The following is a 22,022-nucleotide window of genomic DNA, read 5'->3' as shown; positions in this document are numbered from 1 at the left end:
CACGGACGTTTTTTTTTGCAGTCCGCAAAAACTGTTTCCGTTGTTCCGTGATCCATGTCCGTTTTTTCTTCCGTGGGTCTTCCTTGATTTTTGGAGGATCCACGGACATGAGAAATGAAAAAAAAAATCTAAGTCAAGTTTGCCTTTGAAATGATAGGAAAAAACGGACACGGATCACGGACGCGGATGACAATCTTGTGTGCATCCGTGATTTTTCACGGACCCATTGACTTGAATGGGTCCGTGAACCGTTGTTCGTGAAAAAAATATGACAGGTCATATTTTTTTCACGGACTGGAAACACGGATCACGGACGCGGATGCCAAACGGTGCATTTTCCGATTTTTTTTTTTTTTTCCACGGACCCATTGAAAGTCAATGGGTCCGCGGAAAAAAACGGAAAACGGAACAACGGCCGCAGATGCACACAACGGTCGTGTGCATGAGGCCTTTAGCTGTGAATTTCCTGATGATAAGCTCCCTTTAGCTGATTCCTTCAACTACATTGCCGTGGTTCAGGTCTATGTACCCTTGTTGATTGTCAAGCAGGCGCTGCATTAGTCCTTTATTCTTTAAGCTGGAACAGTATGTTTCTAAGTCAAGTGGCTACTGATGCTTTTATGCTCTACTTGTAGTAATGGGTATAGCAGACTCACAAGAGATAAGACAATACGCTGAAAGCCTGCTGGAATATGGCTCACTGCATTGAGAGACATAATACTGAGTGCCATTGTACAATCCTTTTCACCTTTGTCTTATAGAAGAACAAGCAGGTGACAGCAGAAACAGTGCTGAAAGTTTAGATAAGAAAGTGAGCAATGTAGTCCTTGTTTCTAGGACAAATGAGAGCTCAGTACGGCCATTAACTGTGGAGCTTTTCTTTTTTCTTTTTTGAGGTCTTTTTTTCCCTTCTTACTTTTACTGTAAGGAAAATGTTGTACTTTGTTCACATAAAGATTTTGTTTCTGATCCCAGACTTTCCGATAACTGTACCAGTCGTTTCAGGTGACTTTTTAGAGTACAGTGTTGTGTTGTACGTACAGTACATGTAAAGAAGTTTTTTTTTATCACCATTACTTTACTTTCATTTTCACCACTTTTCCCCCAGTCGTCAGTTTTCCTGAGCTAAGGGGTGGAGATTAGCTGCTATGATGTCTTCCATACACACCTTACTGAGATAAGGGATTCCTGGTTCCCTATCTCTCTGTAGCACTCCCTCAGAAGTAGCAGCAGCAGCAGCATGGAGGACATTATACTGCAGTACCAATTGTAGCTGTGAATCCAGCACTGGCGTGAGATAGAAAGCTTCTGGAATCAGCAGCAACATCTGTGTGTTTGGGTGGGTTCACAATACATTTTTCCCATCATTTTAATGTATATTTAAAAAAAAACATATACGTTAAACGGATGCCTTAGACAGACATCATACAGTGGCATCTGTTCACCATAGAGTTCCATTGTATTAAAAAAAATTGTTTTTTCTACCAGACCTGCTGTGTTTTTTGTCTCCTTTTTTCCCCCTGATGTATACATCAAACGGATGGGAAAAACATGATGTGAACCCACCCTTTGTGCCACTCTCACTCTCTGGCTGCATCCTTTTCTCCCTCCCCTCTATGCAGTCTTCTATGGGCAGAATAATCAGTCTTATCTAATTAGTGCAGGAGGCATGGGGAGAGCTGGAAAAGAGGCATGTTTCTAGAAGAAAAATTGCATAGTGTCTTACTAATTTTTTTTCTGTTGATTTATACAAAGTTTTTGTTTTATTTTTAATTGAAGTGACTATTTAAATAATTGCCCTAGGAGAAGACAAGTCAGCCATACATTAAAGGGGTTGTCTGGGATGCTCATGTTTTTGAAATATTTTCAATAAAATCCTATTGAAACTAAAGGGGTTGTCTGGGAATTAATATTGAAGACCTATCCCGGCAGCCCTCTAACAGCTGATTGGTGCCCTGGCTTCTTCCTAGGCCATGTGATGCACTGTACATCGATCACATGACCTAGTTGCAGCTCAGCTCTGTTGGAAGTGAACAGGGCTAAGCTGCAATAGCAAGCACAGCCACTGAACAATTTACGGCACTGCTCTTGGTAAGTGCCGGGAGACTGCCGTGCTCATCAGAACTTCGGTGAGCACCGTGTCTCCCTGAAACAGCTGATTGCCGGGGTGCCGTGACTTGGATTCCAGCCGATATGATAATTATGACCTATTCTGAGGGCAGGTCATCATTATCATTTCCTGGATAACCTCTTTAAGTGATAAAGCAGTGGTAGGCAACCTCCGGCACGCCAGCTGTTGTGAAACTACAACTCCCAGCATGCATACTTACGCTGCTCTTCTCCGAACTCCCATAGAAATTACTGGAGCATGCTGGGAATTGTAGTTTTACAGCAGCTGGAGTGCCTAAGGTTGCTGATCCCTGGGATAGAGGACAGATGGCTACAGAGATGTTTTTCTGAAATTACCAATATGCAACAGCCCAATCTTAAGATTACTGAGTAAGATCTTGCATATGGATATTTATGAACATTTCCCATATAAGTGCCCAGTAAAAGTTTTCATCTGGTCTTTCTTTGGCTGCTCATTATAACACTATGGTTGCAATAGTAATATTGCACTGTACTGTATGCTATGCTTCTGTAGAGAAACTGACTGCAATACAGGGTAGAAAATCAACAAAATACTTGCATCCCTTCTTCTGTGCTCGCCTTTTATTGTTTCTTTTTTTTTAAATTGTGTCTTATATTGAGTTTTTGGGAGATGCCGATGTCTGCAGTGATGCCGACCTTCATGATACTATGCTAACCTGCTAACCTCTACCACCAGGCTATGCACAATTCAGGGTGATGAAAGTCTGCAATATAGATGGAGGCCGAACTGACTATAGGAAGTCATATTCTGCTGCAGTCCACCCCCGTTTCTCACTTGATTTCCTGCGCATTAGCTTATCTGTCTCTAATACCCTTTCCTTTTTCTTGTTTTTTAGCTCTGCTCTACAAGCCTATTGATCGTGTGACACGGAGTACCTTAGTGCTTCATGTGAGTAATAATGTGTTATCAACCTGACGGCCTCCCATTTAATTATAAATTCCATTTCACCTCACACGGCAGAGAGTTAACAAACCATTATATCTGTTAAGAAGAGAAATCCCTTGGCAAAAGTCATGGAGAACGTGTCACCAGGAAAAGCTGCTTTAGATTATGGAGTCTATAACCTGACAAAGCTAAACATTGCTCACAACTACTTACTAAATACCCCCTCAACGGCCTGAACCTGCCCCTCAACACAGGTTCCAGCAGGGGCGGACTGGGAGCTTAAAGTGGCCGTCAAAAGAAAAATTAGAGGCTCCATGTTGTAGGCGGGCCCAAAGTGACCGAAAATAGGGCAACAGAAGTAGACATGGACAACACAAGTAGCCGGGGCCTGCAATACCATAGCGCAGCACAAAATGTGACCCCAGCAGAACCAAATACAGTGCAGCACTTAATATTGCCACCCTTATCCTGAGGACGGAGATACAGTTGAATACTTGAGGGCTCCTGTGGCTACCAGCCAGACGCATGAGTACCTGATGCTCCTAGCATAAATTACTACTGAGAGCATTAGATCATTTGGTATCGAGCTGGCAGAGGGCTCGGGTGGCCCCGTGAACATTGGCCCACCTGGAAATTTCACCCTTGGGTTCCTGGAACTAGACTACAGTATCTTGTGAAAGGCAGGAGGACACATATAGGAGAGTCACAAATGGCAAGCACTATGGAAAGATAATCTGTCCTTCATTTACTAAGATTCAGTTCAGTTGCATTATAGTAACTTGGCGACTAAAAATCTGTAGATTTTTTTTCAAGCATGTCCATTTAATTTTCTACCAAAGGTTGTTTTTTTTTCTTTTGCCCCTGATGGCACAGATTAAAGGGGTTGGGCAGTGTCGGGGTATTGATGATTGAGCAAACAGCTGGTCAGTGGGGGTGCCAGGAGTCGGACACAATGCAGATCTGATATTGATGACCTATCTTGACACTAAACAACCCCTTTAACTGTACACACACTTATTATTATGCCATAGATCCTAATTCTTTAAAGAGAAATGTCCTGTTTCTCTAAAGCGACCCTCCAGACAGAGGCTCAAAAATGATATGTAAGTCAGTACCTATAGAAAATGATTACCTGCTACTTATTTTCCTCGGGTCTTGCTCAGTGGCGGTCTCTTTTTAGCTGGGCATGCTCTGCTGCAGTCTCCACCAGTGATGAGACAAGGGGTGTGTCTCAGACTACCGCAGACTCCTTGTAGACACTTTAGCTGAACTGTAGTCTCACACCACTGAGATGAGGGGAAAAAGCCGCCAAAGAGCAATATCTGAGGAAAATAAATATTAGGCATGTTTTCCCTGTAGGTCCTGACTCACATTTTTGGTAACCTGACTGGAGTATCACTTCAAGGATTCAGAGTTGTGACATCTCTTCTGGATGACTCCAGAAGAATATGCAAATGTGACTAGATCTCTACATGGGACGACGATCTAGCAGATTTCCTTCCCGACAATCCGCTGATCGCTAGCAGAGGAGACTGCTGCATTCACATGCACCGATCTCCTCCAGAGTATGAGGAGGAGCGATCGTTAATGCCATCGCTCTTCCCTATACTGACTCGCATTAGATCGTCAGATAGTGTTTACACAGGACGATCTGCCACTGAGAAACAATGATCTTTTGTGCTGCACAAACCATACAATTACCCCTAGTTCATCGGGTAATCGGCGGTGCATTTACACCGCCTGATCTTCGCTAACCAGCGTTACTAGTATGATTAGCAATGATGATTTCAATTGTTGGCCTGTGTAAAGGGCCCATTAATGTAGTACATATCTCTTAAAGAGAGCTTCTTCATGTCAGCATGCTCATCAAAGAACTCTAGCCCAGAGAAAACCAAAGTTGGTATGGAAACATAGAGAATTGTCTCTCAATACCCCTATATTTACTGTTGTCAGATCATACATTTACCTGGAGAACAGTACAAAAATTATAGCCTAATCCACCATGTAGATCTACAGTGCTGTGCAATTTTAAAGAGGTCATCCAGAACTTCTAAATATCTCTAAGAAGAATGGTGATGTGATAAAATAATTATTACTCACCAAAAAGATTCCCCTCCACTTTCGTTGGTCTCCATTACTGTCCTACAGAAATGACGTCACAACCATCCACATGTGACCGTCACAGCTAATCAGTGACGGGCAGGTGGTCGCAGCATCATTACTAAAGGACAGCAACATAGATCTAGGAAGGACTGGAGCAGCGGTTGATTTTCCAGGTGGGTAATATTTTTGCTGTGTGGTATTATGGCCATAGAGTCCTGTAAGGCAATTACTGTACACATGTTCAAGTTTAGATTCCACAACCGTTCTCCTTGACTGAAGAATTAGTTACTACAGAAGTGTCTTTTTTCCATTGCCAGTAAATAGGCAATTTACTCTGTCTTTAGCTTTACGTCAGTGGTTGATATAATAAATATGCAGTGCATTTAGAAAGTCTTCAGACCCTTTCACTTTTTCACATTTTATTCACATGTGGCCGTGTGCTAAAATAGAATAAAAAAAAAATCAAGTGTTCCCCATCACTCTGCACTCAATACCCCATAATGAGAAAGGGAAAATAGGGTTCTAGAAATGTTTGCAAATTTTATTAAATAGGAAAAACTAAACTTTCGTATGGACAAAAAATTCTGCTGCACTGAAAGTTCCCAAGAGCACAATGGCCTCCATAAGGGTACTTTGACACTTGCGGCAGAGGATTCCGGCAGGAAGTTCCGTCACCGGAACTGCCGTCCGGATCCGTCAAAATGCATGCAAACTGATGGCATTTGTCAGACGGATCAGGATCCTGATCCATATGACAAATGCATTGAAATGCTGGATCCGTCTCTCCGGTGTCATCCGGAAAAATGGATCCGGCATTTTTTTTTTTCAAATTTTTTGTGGTCGGAGCATGCGCAGACCGCAATGCCGGATCCATTTTGCTCGGCATTAATGCATGTCAATGGGAAAAAATGCCGATTCCGGCAAGTGTTCCGGAATTTTGGACGGAGATAAAACCGCAGCATGCTGCGGTATTATCTCCGTCCCGAAAAGTCAAAAAGACGGAACTGAAGACATCCTGATGCATCCTGAACAGATTGCTCTCCATTCAGAATGCATTAGGATAAAACTGATCAGCTCTTTTCCGGTGCCCCTAGGATGGAACTCGGTGCCGGAAAAGAATAACGCTAGTGTGAAAGTACCATAAGTCTTTGGAACAACCATGACTCTTCCAGAGGATAATGGCCTTGGTAAGGGAGGTGCCCAAGAACCCAATGGTCACTCTGGCTGAGCCCCAGAGATCCTATGTGCCAGTGAGAGAAGCTTCCAGAAGGTCAACTATCACTGCAGCATTCCACCAATCGGGGCTTTGCAGAGTGACCAGAAAGAAGCCTCTCCTCAGTAAAGGACACATGAAAGTTTGCAAGAAAGTAACTAACCAACATTAAAACTTAGCATTTGATGTATAAATTGCAAAAAATGTCAATAACGTCCAAAAAATTCAGCCTTTCCACACAAGATGTAACCTACAGTCAACCAGGTATACCTGTGGAAATGCCGACTATAACGCATATCAAAATATAAGATATGTCACAAGAATACAACAAGAGAGCACCAGGGTATATTAGGATAGAAAAGTGGTATTAGAGACAAGGTACTGGGTCTATGGCTCTATATCTCCCTCCACAAATAACCTCAACCCCCTCTCACTCAATGGCCCCATCTCTCCCTGCTCCAGCCAGGACAGTGACTGCCCAGCTTCGTCAAGATATATCAGGAAAGGGAAAGGAGGAAAATATAAACGGCTGTAACAAAGATGTTCCAACGCGTTTCCAAATCATGAGGTGACCAATATACCAAATGATGTTACAAGGTTGAGAAATCAATGATCTTATAATCGATCAATCGCTTAACAAGACTACTTAGTTGTCTGATAAGTTCCAAAGTGTAGGAACTGTTAAATTGTTCTGTCAAGTTTGGTCACCGATGTGATTAGAAGGCTTAGACTATAGCGATTTAGTCGGGTGATACTTTACAAGAAAGTACCTAAACGACTGTGAGAAACAAGATTGTCTGGTCTGATTAAACCAAGATTGAACTTTTTGGCCTCAATTCTAAGCGTCAAGTTTGGAAGACACCAAGCACTGCTCATCACCGGACCAATACCATCCCGACAGGGAAGCATGGTGGTGGCAGCATAATGCTGTTGGGGTGTTTTTCAGAGGCTGGCACAGGGAGACTTGTCAGAGTTGGAGGCTGTAATCGCTGCCAAAGGTGCTTCAACTAAGTCCTGAGTAAAGGGACTGAATACTTATGTCAATGCAAGATTTTAGCTTTTCCTTTTCAATGAATTAGAAAAGATTTGGTACATTGTTTTCACTTTGTCATTGCGGGGGACTGAGTGCAGAAAAACAAGGCTGCGACATAACAAAATGTGAACCAAAGTGAAAGGGTCTAGAGATTTTCCGAACGCACTATGAATTGGAAGCTGTGAATGAATCACATGGGCTCTAAATACCACATTGATGCGAGAGCTGCGGGGTTGTACTCTTACTACGCAGGGAGATTGATGGTGCAGCCTTGTTGGCATATTAATGCATTATGACTTTGTTCTCAGGCAGTACACAGAAAATCTGTTCATCTTTTTTTCCAAAAAGAAGTTTTTATAATGTATATGAAGCATCCTGCATGTAGCAGGTCTGTATGGCGGTACATGGAGTCCACTACAGCGACATTCACCGCCATACATACCAGGATTCAATACTACAACCTAAAATTCCAAGGCTTTATCAGCTGCCGTTAAAATCCATGCAGGAAAGTAGCCCACAGTTTGTGTTTCGGGCTGAAAGCCCTTTCTCATATCTATGGGTAAGGGATGACTCTCATCCTGAAACGTGGCTTTTATGTAACTAATGGCTTTTAAATGTAACTAATAAAGCCTTGGAATCTTATGCAGTATTTTAAAATGAGAAGTATTGGTCCTGCACATACGTAGGCCAGATACTGGTCAGTGTTATACAGGGGACCCTACGGAGCCACATATACAACTGTGCATGTGTGACCACCCAGTCCATGGTCAGATGGTGAACAGTACCAGCAGCAATAAAAGTCCTAATCAGAAATGGAACATGGGGTATTGGTGAGCAAATCATTTTCAAAAGGTGCCTTTTTAAAAACTAAAAGAAAATGAAATGAAAGTGATCATTTTAAAAGATCTGATGGTATAGGTGCGATTGTGTTAGTGGGAAAAGCCTTTTAATATTATAGAGTTAGGAATTATATTACTGTATGTGTCAGATATTAAGCGAAAACAGTTGAAGTCTTCAGGTCAGCTAATTATTAATGGCCTAGTGAGCATTATATCTGTGCATGCCTACCATGAGTTTATAGGTAGGTTCAAATTCATCTATAAAAAAAAAAACATAACTTCCTTATAGGGCAATGTACCTTATAGTATTTTATACATATAAAGACCCATAGATCAGTCCTACAGAAAAACCTACAGAAAATACTGGACGTAATATGTACCAGGGGTGGTTTGTTCAAGTCTTGTGCAGTCTCTGCAGCCTATATATTGGTTAGGAGACCTGATGCCTTACTGATGTGTGTGTCTATGTCTTATCTTCCAGGACCTTTTGAAGCATACACCTGTTGACCACCCTGACTATCCATTAATACAAGATGCCCTTCGCATCTCCCAGAATTTTCTGTCTAGTATCAATGAAGACATTGATCCACGGAGAACTGCAGTGACAACACCAAAGGGCGAGGTGAGACCATGGCTAGTGTTTTCTTACCAGAGATGAAGATGCTCCTCACTGCATGACACCATCAGCTGCCCTTCGCCCTACTTCTGAAGCTAGATTGCTTGGAAATAGTGCAAGGACTTTCAATAGCAAACTTGTTTCTTGTCATTTGAAAACTAACATTTTGTAGCTTGATCTGTGGCACGTTTATGTGGGCCAATTATTGCGAATGAGTGTTCCTATGAACATTCATATCTGGCAATTGGCCAGATGTAAATGGACCCCTAGATTGCACATCTTGAATTTTTCTGAGGTAAGCAGCACAAGTGGTGCCTGACAAACACTCATCTCACTTGCTTAATAGGTTGAGCCACACATGCATCTTAGACTACTTTAACACTAGCAGCAGCCTTCTCCGGCAGGCCCTTCTGGCGGGTGAACAGCCTGCCGGATCCGTGCTGCCGCTAGTGTGCGCGTGCCGCCGGAGGTCCGCTCTAGCCCCATTGACTATAATGGGGGCGGGCCGGCGTTCCAGCGGCAGCACAGCAAACATGCCGAGAGGTGTCCCGAATAAAACTACAACATGTCACTACACCCCTGCCGATCGGCTGTTTGAAGAGGCTGCTGCCTCCTCAGAAAACCAGGCACAGTACTGTACATTGTACTGTGGCTGTACTTTGTATTGCAGCCCAGGCCCTATCACTTGAATGGAACTGAACTGAAAATAGGCAGTGTGACCAATGAACATGACGTATCTGGCCTGAGAAGAGTTGGGTCAGTTTTTTAGTGTAGATTTTAATTGATGGGTGAAGGGGGATTTAATTTTTTTTCTCTCCTGCAACTTATCGGCTGTCTGAATGGGGCGGGGGCTACTTTAACCTGTCATAACTGTGAATTGGTAGCACCTGGAGATGATAGTCTTGTTTGAAAGCTGACAATCTAAGCTTTTAAACATGATCACAGTATTAGGTGAGATACATGGAGAGATACAGTTATTAGAAATGGGGTCGGGAATAAAAACTGCTCATATATACAGCTTTTACTGGTACCCATTTCAAAAGGGCTGTAATTTGCAACTTATCAAGGCTAGTGCCACAATCTTGGTCTTATTTAAAATGTTACATTAAAAGAAGACCAAAATTGTGACACTAGGTCAATGAAATAGAGAAGTTCCCTCCCTTCTGCAGCCACATTCTACCCCGAACAGTGTTCATCAGTGTTCAAAACAGTTTTGTCCTTCCATGCCTGAACCAACACCGTTTGGGGGGATCGGGCAGTTGGTTAAGAGTATATTTTAGACAGCAATTATTTTAGAGGTATGTGTTGTCTTTCACAATACGTAAGACTTTTGGTTAAAGACCCTCTGTCAGCATAATCAGCCCTTTCTTTTTTCTGTATGCTAAACAGCTGCAGAGATATGTGTTTTTATTCATATGCAAATGAGCAAGTTTGAGCACTGCTTTTGTAGCACCCCTGTGCTCACCCTCCCCTTGATTGACTGGACTGGACGTCAAGCAGATGCAATCATGCTTCTCATCTGTGACACTCAGCTCTGGCTCAAACCTTGCCTTTAGGGCTCATGCACACGACCTTATCCGTTTTTGCGGTCCTCAGATTGTGTTTCCACAAAACACGGGTATCGGCAACAAGGAGCCTGCCGCTTTCTTTCTTTTTTTTTTTTTTTCTTCTTGGGCTATGTCACTGATATAGGCTACTTTCACACCAGTGGTTTGCCTTTCCACTATTGAGATCCGTCATAGGATCTCAATGGGGGGGGGGGAAATGCTTCCGTTTTGTCCCCATTCATTGTCAATGGGGACAAAACTGAACGAAACTGAATGCTCCAGAATGCGTTCCGTTCCGTTTGGTTGCGTCATCATCGCGGACAGAATAACACTGCAAGCAGCATTTTTCTGTCCACGATGTGGTGCGAAGCAAGACGGATCCGTACTGACTCACAATGTAAGTCAATGGGGATGGATCAGTTTTCTCGGACTCAATAGAAAATGGATCCGTCTCCCATTGACTTTTAATGGTGTTCATGACAGCTCCGTCTTGGCTATTTTAAAGATAATACAACCGGATCTGTTCATAACAGATGCAGACGGTTGTATTAGAACGGATGCATTTTTGCTGATCCATGACAGATCCAGCAAAAACGCTGGTGTGAAAGTAGCCTAATGGATGTGGACAGCATCTGCATCTTTTGCAGCTTCATTGAGATGAATGGGTCCATATCAAACCTACGGCCGTGTGCATGAGCCCTTACAGCACGAAACAGGTCTTGAAGTAGATATGGGGAGTATTATGTATCAGTATCAGGAAAGAAGTATAATTCATCCTAGAGCTGTGTCATAGCATGATGTCATATACACTACCTACAGCCTAGCAAACGTTACGACATGTTGCTGTCAAAGATAGGACATATGGATCGTGGACCCATTGATGTCAGATGCGGTTTCCACACGGCTTGTGTCCGTGTTTTGCAGATCCACAGTTTGTAGTCCGTAAAACGGTAGTGATTGTGTGAATGGGACCCTCAGGGTGACTTTACATGCAGAGATTTTTTGCTGCAACCAAATAGCTATTCCGTAGATCTGAATAGAGTTGTTTTGTACATGGATTTCTCTAAGCCCTATTCATTTAAATGAGACCGTCAGTGAAATTTCTGCAACAAATCTGCCACATGACAATTCACTGGACTTGTTCACAGTAGTGGCAGTGAATGGACTACATAGATCACCGATTGGCATAGACCTGTGTCTTTTTGGTTGCAATTTGATCCCTAGATGAACTGTATGCACAAGTCTATTTAAAAAAATGAGTCTATACAGACCTTTCCCTGTGATCTGTTAAGTTTAGCTTCCGACTGGGAATAGACCTTTAATTTTCATAGTATTTTTGTATGCTCTTACAAATGATGTAGAAATGATCTATGTTAAAATGCTGCGTTGTCCCGGGCTCTTGGCACAATGTGGCGTCTTAGCAGCGTAAGCTTGCAGAAGTTGAATCGAACAGCTGTGCATCTGCTGACAATATTCCTCTCTAGAGAAAACTGAGGCTAATGATAAGGTTTTATAGTGCAAAGAGTGAGTCTTAATTGTGTCATCAAAAATGTGCCCTTTATTCTTGCTGTAAAACCATTTCTATGCCTTGCCATATGCCTGCAATTACAAATGCTCTAAAATAAACTTGACAAAATGTGTTTACTTGTACAAAAATGAAAGTTGATACGGAAACTATAAGCAATTCAGCAAAGTTTGCATCATATTGGTTTAGAACGCAAGCGTGCAGTGTCAGGTAGCTGCTGCACAAGCCTGCGTTCACTAGACCAGGAGTCGGCAACCTTCACACTGGGAGTTGTAGTTTCACAGCAGCTGGAGTGCCGAAAGCTGCTGATCCCTGCACTAGACTATACATATTAAGACATTTTTATATGTTAGGTCAGTTCGATGTGAGAAACTCTCTGCGTGTGGCCATGTGGGGTCCTGTTCTGACCTCTGCTCCTCTGACGGGATCGAGCAACATTATGTCAGTGTAATTCAACAGATTTCAAGTCTCTCGAGGTCACACAACCTTATAAATCATTATAGCGCTGTGCAATCCCGTCAGAGGAGCAGAGGTCAGAACAGGAACTCGCACTGCTACACGCTGCGAGTTTCTCGCGTTAAACTTGCTCGCCTGTGTTCTGGCCTGATAGGCAGGCCAAAGAGATAGAGAAGCCTAGCTATATGACAGGTGCGCACTGACATATATGTAACTGGTTAAGTCAATCAAGTCAGCCAAGATAATGTTGGCTACATCTGTATGTAGATTTGTCTGAGCATCCCAAAGTAATGAATCCGATGGACCAGGGTGACAAGAAAATGAAAGCATCTGAAGTCTTCTATTATTTACCTTCATTTGCTGCCTGTTTTCCCCTGCCAGCCGCTATGTTGGGAAACGTTTTATTCCTGATAATTGCCTAAAACATCGGTCCATCTAAAAGGATCTTTATGGTAAAAGTATCCCACCTTCCCCCAGTGCTGTAACTAGGGATGAGAGAATCGACTTCGGATGAAACATCCGAAGTCAATTCGCATAAAACTTCGTTCTAATACTGTACGGAGCAGGAGCTTTGTACAGTATTAGAATGTATTGGCTACGATAAGTTATTGCTTCTCGTGGAACTTCTCTTGGCACTTGGAACCAAACCTGAGTTCTGGAAATGGTTTTTTACAGTACAAATTAATTTATGAAGTTATTACCCGAAGTCTCGCCAGACTTCGCGAAGCAATAACTTCGGCTCATCAGAGCCAATAAATTCTAATACTGTATGGAGCTCTTGCTCCGTACAGTATTAGAACAAAGTTTTATGCGAATCGACTTTGGATGTTTCATTCGAAGTCGATTCGCTCATCCCTAGCAGTAACCTATAGGTTTTTTCCATCATCCAGTCATTTTATCCCCCTCTCTGATGAGGACAGGGTTAATTTACATGGAAAGAGCTACCCGTATTACTATAAGGAAGAATACATTTTATACATTTCCGGCCTATACCTCTCTTCTGTATTGTGTTAATTTCCATTTCCTTTATTTTGCAGACCCGACAACTGGTAAAAGATGGTTTCATGGTTGAACTTTCCGAAAACTCCCGCAAACTGCGGCATCTTTTCTTGTTTACAGATCTCTTGCTTTGTGCCAAGCTTAAGAAGGCAGCTGTTGGGTAAGGGAAATGTACGGAGGTGTGGGAGTATATGAGCTTTGTATTCCCAGAACACGTCCATTGTTAGGCCTGTGTTTGCCGTGCACAACATGTAGTTGCAGTCTATAGCACGTAACATTGTGCCCCCTGTGACCAGGCTTAACAGGTCTCCCATCTTGTTCTTTACAATAACCAACGCATTTAGCTGCCTCTTGCTGCTTTTATTTAAATGTGTTTGTTCATATGTATCAAGAATGTGCATTGACGCACAGAAGTTTTACCCGTCGCTGCCTGCCCTGTAAAGCCTAGAACCATCAGACTGTAGATATCATTTATTTCCCATAGTTACCAGTATATGCCTTTCATGCCCAACAACATGTTTGTTTCTTTATGCCCAGTGGCTGATGCATGGTGGCTCAGTGGTGCCTTGCAGCGCTGGGGTACTAGGTTCGAATCCGACCAAGGACAATACAGTATCTGCCCGAAGTTTGATGTTCATCACATAGAGCAGGGAAAAATGTGCCCCCTGACTGTGGCATCATTTTTATGTTTACAAGTGGGAAAAGTGGATTTAAAGGGGTCATCCAAGTGAAAAAGAATAGCAAAACACAACATTCACGTCTTCAATCACCGGATCCGGCTCTAGCGGTGCTCTCCTGCCGGATCCGGCTCTAGTGGTGCTCTCCTGCCGGATCCGGCTCTAGTGGTGCTCTCCTGCCGCATCCGGCTCTAGTGGTGCTCTCCTGCCGCATCCGGCTCTAGGGGTGCTCTCCTGCCGGATCCGACTCTAGCGGTGCTCTCCTGCCGGATCCGGCTCTAGCGGTGCTCTCCTGCCGGATCCGGCTCTAGCGGTGCTCTCCTGCCGGATCCGGCTCTAGCGGTGCTCTCCTGCCGGATCCGGCTCTAGCGGTGCTCTCCTGCCGCATCCGGCTCTAGCGGTGCTCTCCTGCCGCATCCGGCTCTAGCGGTGCTCTCCTGCCGCATCCGGCTCTAGCGGTGCTCTCCTGCCGCATCCGGCTCTAGCGGTGCTCTCCTGCCGGACTTATCTTGCTGTCCCACAGCTATTTGGGTTTCATCTTTGCAAGATATCTTTTATCAGCTTTATTCCTTACTGTATAAGTAACATTCTTTTTTTATGTCCAGGAAACACCAGCAGTATGACTGCAAGTGGTACATCCCGCTGGCTGATCTGGTGTTCCCCTCCTTAGAGGAGTCAGAGCCCATCCCACAGCTGCACGCCACTCCTGACCATGAGATAGAGGAAATGAAGGCAAAGATATCCGTTCTGAAAAGTGAGATCCAAAAAGAAAAGGTCAGTAAATGGGCTAATCCGCCTTATAACCTCGCCTTTATCTGTTTCTAAGGTGGTTTACTGGGCTGAGGGCAATACTCGGTCATGAGAGCTTTACAAGAACCGAGGGTAAAATTGGTGTGACATTACCATGTCTTAAAACACCAGACCCCATGATGGAAACCCTACGGACACCATCATAGTCAGTTGGGTTTGTCAGATGCCATTCTTGTCCATCGTTAACATGATCTGGTAGTCCGAAGATGAAGCAGAATAGCAGCCCAGATGTGAACAAAGCCTTATAGACGCACACAATGTATTTGAAAGCAGTAAAGTCTTTGGCCCTGATTAATCATGCCTTAACTGCAAAATTATGGCTTCAAGAAGTCTCAAAATGAGGCTTTTGCGACCTTTTGGACTCACTTGAGCAAACATTTTGAGACGTTTTTACATTTTTACACCACTTACTCCAGTTTTGAAATATGGGTGGGAAAGTGGACGTGGTTAACTATGGTAATGAGTTCGACTCCAGATTTATCACTGAGACTTATTTAAAAAGTCGCAGCCTCACTGCAGTAGAAGGATGGCGTAGGAAAACTGGAGTAGTTTTCTAGACAAAAGTGTTAGGTTTGATGGGGTTGTGTCATCTCAAGCATTGGTGCAATGTCGGTATGATATGCCACCAATGTCTGATGGGTGCAGGACCCACCACTGAGACCTGCAGCTGTCTCTGAAATGGAGCCCGCAAAGTGGAGGAGAACTGACTGTGCATGCACGGCTGCCCTCCATTCATTTCTATGGGAGTGCCGAACGATGCCATTCACTTCTGTGGGGATGATATAAATTTTAGGCAGTCCCATAGAAATGAATGGAGGGGGGCCGCACATGCACGGTCCGCTGTCCTTAACTCTGTGAGCTCTTTTCTAGAGTTATGTGCGGGTCCTAGAGGAGGGACCTGCACATACCAGACTAGTAATATGCCACCAATACACGACACAACCCCTTTAAGGATAAGGCAAATTTATCAAACACCACCAACACCAACACGGACTCAAGCAAAACGGACTTCAGATATTCCCCTCATGATAAATTTTGTAAAGTCTCAGTAAAACATTTTTCCATAAAAAATTAAGGTTATGTGAATAATTTGTCCTTTTTGTCACTTCAATTTACATCATGTCATGAGACTTTGTAGACGCATTTACTCATTTATTGCTGTGAGTGTTAAACCGTTTGATAAAACTTTCTAATATAAAGATTGAAACTAAAAAAATTAAATTATAAATACTGTGTAGAATAAATAGAAAAGGCAAAATGTTAACATAAAGTTGTCTTTCAAGTGAAGCCATCAGCATCCCTGACATGTCTGTTTTAGTGAATACCTGTATTGCCCATGAAACAGCAATTTTCTTATAGCTGTGCGTTGTCCCGTTCTGCTTTTATTCCTACTGGAAATTTAGGAATACATTGATAACCAGGTATTATCATTACCCAGTCAGAAGGGTGTGTCCCTACACAGTCTGGTAGTGTTCGCACTAGTTGGATAGCGTCAGACTGTGTAGGGACAAACCCTCACTGGTAACATCTATGTGTTCCTAAATTTCTAGGAGGAATAACAGAGGAGCACAATGTCAAGTTCAAAGAAAACTATGCTGTAGAATTGTTGTTTCATGGGAAATGCAAGTATTTGCTGAAGTAGATAAGTCAGGGTGGGTGACAGAGATCTCTGCTGCCTCCAGTTGCCCCATTGTCTCATTGGTGTCTGTCCATCTATTTCTGCAGAAGTCCAATAAAGGATCAAGTCGCGCTATTGAAAGGCTGAAGAAGAAAATGTTTGAGTATGAATCCTGGCTTCTGCTCTTCTCCCCCACAATTCCATTCCGAATCCATAACAAGAATGGCAAGGTAAGTCTTGGTGGTGGGTTGCCTGTAGCCGGCAGCTGTGTCTCCCCGCTGAGATTCGAGATGAAGCCAGTATTGTATGAGAGATACAAATAGGAACCCGCTTTGGTTTTCCCACCTGGGGATTGTGGAAAGCCAGCCATGGTTATTTGCATACTTTGAAGATTTGGATACAGAGAGGATGATGCCAGGAGGGGAATTCTGCAGCGTCTGATGTGAGGAGTGAGTCAGGACGCCCAGGGAAGAAATGCGTGGGAGCCATACAAGCTCCACACAGAACTACTGATTTGGCTTTAAACCTACTCTTTGCCTTTGACTTCAAATTACAAGGACACATTGCTTTCAGGACAAACCTTAAAAGGGCTCATTTTAGCTGCAGACCCCATGTTGCTATATTAAGACGTTCAGCTGGCGGTATGTTTCAGAAAACTGAAGTAAACTATGGAAGTAGAAAGGATGTTCAGTGTCTAGATATCCAGCTTTTTTCATTATGAGTGACGTGCCAGAGAGAACAGGGCAGGGCAAGATCAACGATGATGAGCTCCTCCATGAGACCCTAAGGCAGTGATCTGCAACCTGCGCCTGCAAATCTACAACTCCTATCATGCCCTGGTAGCTGTAGGCAGGAGCGGACTGGGAACTTAAAATGGCCCTGGAAAAAAAAAAAACTAAAAGTGGCCCCATGTTGTAGGCGGGTCTAAATTGACAGAAGGTGGAACAACACAAGTAGGCGGGCCCAGCAATACCGCAGTGCAGGACAAAATACCGCCCCAGCAGAACCAAATACCACAGAGCAGCACAATACACGGCTCCAGGAGAACCAGATACAACAGTGCAGCACTAAATACTGCCACCCATGCCACAGTATGAAACTATATCATCGTCCTGAGGACCGCAATATAGTTGAATTCAGGAGGGCATAAGTGTCTGATGTTGGGTTGTTGCGGATATCGAAATTTCAATACCCAATCGATACTTTTGTCCCAGTATCAATACGATACCGGGATTTCCATTTTTTCGATACTGTGCTGCGCAGTCTAGTATCACAGAACATGAGCGCACTGCTGAGAGCGCGCTCATGTTCCCTCAGCGGCACGGGCTAGAAGGAAGCAGTGTCTTCTCCCCCCTGTGCCGCTGCTGCTACTGCCACCAATGAGGAGAGAGGGGCGGGCGCACTGCGCCACCAATGATAGGAGGATTTTAAATGGACTTTGTTACCAGGCTACATAGAGCGGCGCCCAGGGATCTCCCTGCACTTACTATTATTCCTGGCCGACGCTCCGTTCGCCCGCTGTGCCCCCGATACTGTCTCCTGCTCTGTATGCTAATTACTACTATAGGAGCAATCAAGAGACATCAGCTTCTCTCCTGGGCGTTCCTTCTCCCAGGCTGTAGCGCTGTCCAATCGCAGCACAGAGCGTCACAGCCAGGGAGAAGGAACGCCCAGGAGAGAAGCTGATTGCTCCTACAGTAGTAATTCGCATACGGAGCAGGAGACAGTAATGGGGGCGAACGGAGCGGCGCCCAGGAATAATAGTTAGTGCAGGGAGATCCCTGGGCGCCGCTCGTCTAGCCTGCTCATGAAAGGTCCTCTTTATAAAATGCGCTGAATTGCCAACTTAACCTCTCTAGATCCCGACACTTCCCCAACATATCCCAATATGCATAATAAAGGAGAATGTTCAATCATAACCTTATAAACCTTCACTATAAAGGTCTACCACCTCATTCCAATATCTGCGTAAGCGCGGACAATTCCACATCAAGTGTATTAAGTCAGCAGACGTAGCACCACATCTTGGGCATGTGTCATCAGCACGAAATCCTATTCTATATAACATTTTCGGGGTCCTATATACCCTGTGAAGCAGCAGCAATTGCGAGACCCTGTGAGCCTCACTCACTGCTATATCCGGAAAATCAGCTAGCACCTTTTCCCATTGGTCCTCCTTTAATCCTGGCATAGCTTTTTCCCATTTTCCAAACAGTTGTAACGGATTCTTTTTATGCATGGACTCCATCAGGCTAAGGTAATGCAGCGATATCACTCCCCCCGAGCCGCCACCAGTGGCCGTAATCAGGTGCTTCTGGGCAGGCAACAGTTTCTCCTGTCGCTCCTGCACTTGTATGGCATGTCTCACTTGCAAGTATACATAGAAAAGAGACTTGGGCAGACTGAACTCCTGCTGTAATGTAGAGAAATCCTTAAGGGATGTATCTCCGAATAATTGACACAGCCTGTCCAAGCCAAATTTCCTCCATGTCCTAACACTGGAAACCTTATTAAGTTCAGCATACATAATATTCGGCCAAATTGGAGTAAACTTCGTATACCCATCAATACCTGCCATTTTCCTGGTTTTCCACCATACCGTATCCAATACCCCGTATTTCCTCCCTACCTCTTTAAAAGCACCATCCTCTAGCGCAGATAGGAGGCACTCTCTGTTAAGCAAGTGTTTTACTATTCTGCCTATCTTATTAACCTGTTCTTCCTCACCCCAACCCCTTATGTGCTGCATTTGAGCCGCCAGAAAGTAAACCAAGGGATCAGGGACACTCAGTCCTCCCTGAGTCTTAGATCTACACAGGGTACTCCATTTGATCCGAGGAATCCCTTTCTTCCAGATTAAGTCTCTAAAGATTGCGTTGATAGTATAAAACATACTTAATGGAATCCACATGGGGGCGTTGTGCAGCACATAGAGGAGCTGGGGCATAAGAATCATTTTAAGCAGGTTTGTTCTGCCAACCATAGATAGAGGTAGTTTCGACCATGCCTGTACTTTCTTCCTGAACTTATCCAGTAACGGCATTACGTTCAGATCTATAAAGTCTCTATTATTTCTGGAGATCTGTATCCCCAAATATTTGAAACTCGACACTATCTGTAGCCCACCGGCCAAAACAGGATCTACCGCAACACCATCAGCAAGCGGCATTAGGACCGACTTTGACCAGTTGATTCTTAGGCCCGACATACAGTTGCAGGAAAAAGTATGTGAACCCTTTGGAATGATATGGATTTCTGCACAAATTGGTCATAAAATGTGATCTGATCTTCATCTAAGTCACAACAATAGACAATCACAGTCTGCTTAAACTAATAACACACAAATAATTAAATGTTACCATGTTTTTATTGAACACACCATGTAAACATTCACAGTGCAGGTGGAAAAAGTATGTAAACCCTTGGATTTTATAACTGGTTGAACCTCCTTTGGCAGCAATAACTTCAACCAAACGTTTCCTGTAGTTGCAGATCAGACGTGCACAACGGTCAGGAGTAATTCTTGACCATTCCTCTTTACAGAACTGTTTCAGTTCAGCAATATTCTTGGGATGTCTGGTGTAAATCGCTTTCTTGAGGTCATGCCACAGCATCTCAATCGGGTTGAGGTCAGGACTCTGACTGGGCCACTCCAGAAGGCGTATTTTCTTCTGTTTAAGCCATTCTGTTGTTGATTTACTTCTATGCTTTTGGTCGTTGTCCTGTTGCAACACCCATCTTCTGTTGAGCTTCAGCTGGTGGACAGATGGCCTTAAGTTCTCCTGCAAAATGTCTTGATAAACTTGGGAATTCATTTTTCCTTTGATGATAGCAATCCGTCTAGATCCTGACGCAGCAAAGCAGCCCCAAACCATGATGTCCCCACCACCATACTTCACAGTTGGGATGAGGTTTTGATGTTGGTGTGCTGTGCCTCTTTTTCTCCACACATAGTGTTGTGTGTTTCTTCCAAACAACTCAACTTTGGTTTCATCTGTCCACAGAATATTTTGCCAGTACTGCTGTGGGACATCCAGGTGCTCTTGTTCAAACGGTAAACGTGCAGCAATGGATTTTTTGGACAGCAGTGGCTTCCTCTGTGGTATCCTCCCATGAAATCCATTCTTGCTTAGTGTTTTATGTATCGTAGATTCGCTAACAGGGATGTTAGCATATGCCAGAGAATTTTGTAAGTCTTTAGCTGACACTCTAGGATTCTTCTTCACCTTATTGAGCAGTCTGTGCTGTGCTCTTGCAGTCATCTTTACAGGACGGCCACTCCTAGGGAGAGTAGCAGCAGTGCTGAACTTTATCCATTTATAGACAATTTGTCTTACCGTGGACTGATGAACAGCAAGGCTTTTGGAGATACTTTTATAACCCTTTCCAGCTTTATGCAAGTCAACAATTCTTAATCGTAAGTCTCCTGAGAGCTCTTTTGTGCGAGGCATCATTCACATCAGGCAATGCTTCTTGTAAAAAGCAAACCCAGAACTGGTGTGTGTTTTTTATAGGGCAGGGCAGCTGTAACCAACACCTCCAATCTCATCTCATTGATTGGACTCCATTTGGCTGACACCTCACTCCAATTAGCTCTTGGAGATGTCATTAGTCTAGGGGTTCACATACTTTTTCCACCTGCACTGTGAATATTTACATGGTGTGTTCAATAAAAACATGGTAACATTTAATTCTTTGTGTGTTATTAGTTTAAGCAGACTGTGATTGTCTATTGTTGTGACTTAGATGAAGATCAGATCACATTTTATGACCAATTTGTGCAGAATTCCATATCATTCCAAAGGGTTCACATACTTTTTCTTGCAACTGTATGTCTAAATCCGTTAATTTCCATAGCAGCCGGCAGGGACGTCTCCCATTCATCTAAAAACATGAGCAAATCATCTGCGTACAATGCTACTTTTTCAGTTACCGACCCATATTTAAGTCCCTTGACCGCCACTGATGAACGTAAAGCCTCCGCCAAGGGCTCGATTGCCATCGCAAACAATAGCGGTGACAACGGGCATCCCTGTCGGGTACCCCTCTACAAGTTGAATGGGTCAGAAAGGCATCCATTCACCTGTATTCTAGCCGTAGGGCCTGCATACAGCATTTTGATCCAATCAATAAATACCGATCCCACCCCCATCTTTTCCAGTACCAGGAACAAATACTGCCATTCTACGCTGTCGAATGCTTTGGCCGCGTCAAGAGACGCGACCGCCGCATTCAAGGCGTGGACCTGGCCCACCTGAACATTTAGGTAAAGTCTCCTGATATTTATCGCAGTCTACATGTTTGGCATAAAACCTGCCTGGTCCTTGTTTATGAGTGAGGCAATGACCGAGTTAAGACGGTTAGCCAATATTTTGGCCAGCAACTTAACGTCCGCCTGCAGCAATGAGATGGGCCTATATGACTCTGCCTCCACCGGATCCTTACCTGGCTTTGGTATAACAACTATAATCGCCTCATTCATCGTGTCAGGCAATTTACCCATCAGCCGGGCCTCATTAAATACTTCCAATAACTGGGGCAATAAAATT

General features: G+C 43.8%; 1 protein-coding gene across 3 annotated transcripts in view; it reads left to right on the top strand.

Moving 5' to 3' along the window:
- ABR (ABR activator of RhoGEF and GTPase) overlaps positions 1–22,022 on the top strand; it is a 381,876-nt gene that overhangs the window by 283,488 nt on the left and 76,366 nt on the right. For all 3 annotated transcript variants that reach the window (XM_040423381.1, XM_040423382.1, XM_040423383.1), the window contains 5 exons: positions 2,988–3,040; positions 8,707–8,847; positions 13,407–13,528; positions 14,651–14,819; positions 16,581–16,703. In XM_040423381.1, the coding sequence (XP_040279315.1) occupies positions 2,988–3,040; positions 8,707–8,847; positions 13,407–13,528; positions 14,651–14,819; positions 16,581–16,703 (608 nt within the window). The remainder of the gene's footprint in view (positions 1–2,987; positions 3,041–8,706; positions 8,848–13,406; positions 13,529–14,650; positions 14,820–16,580; positions 16,704–22,022) is intronic.

The sequence above is a fragment of the Bufo bufo genome, chromosome 3 (assembly GCF_905171765.1).
Source record: "Bufo bufo chromosome 3, aBufBuf1.1, whole genome shotgun sequence".
NCBI lineage: Eukaryota > Metazoa > Chordata > Amphibia > Anura > Bufonidae > Bufo > Bufo bufo.
The sequence above is the reverse complement of the archived record's forward strand: the minus strand, read 5'-3'. Positions and strand labels throughout refer to the sequence as shown.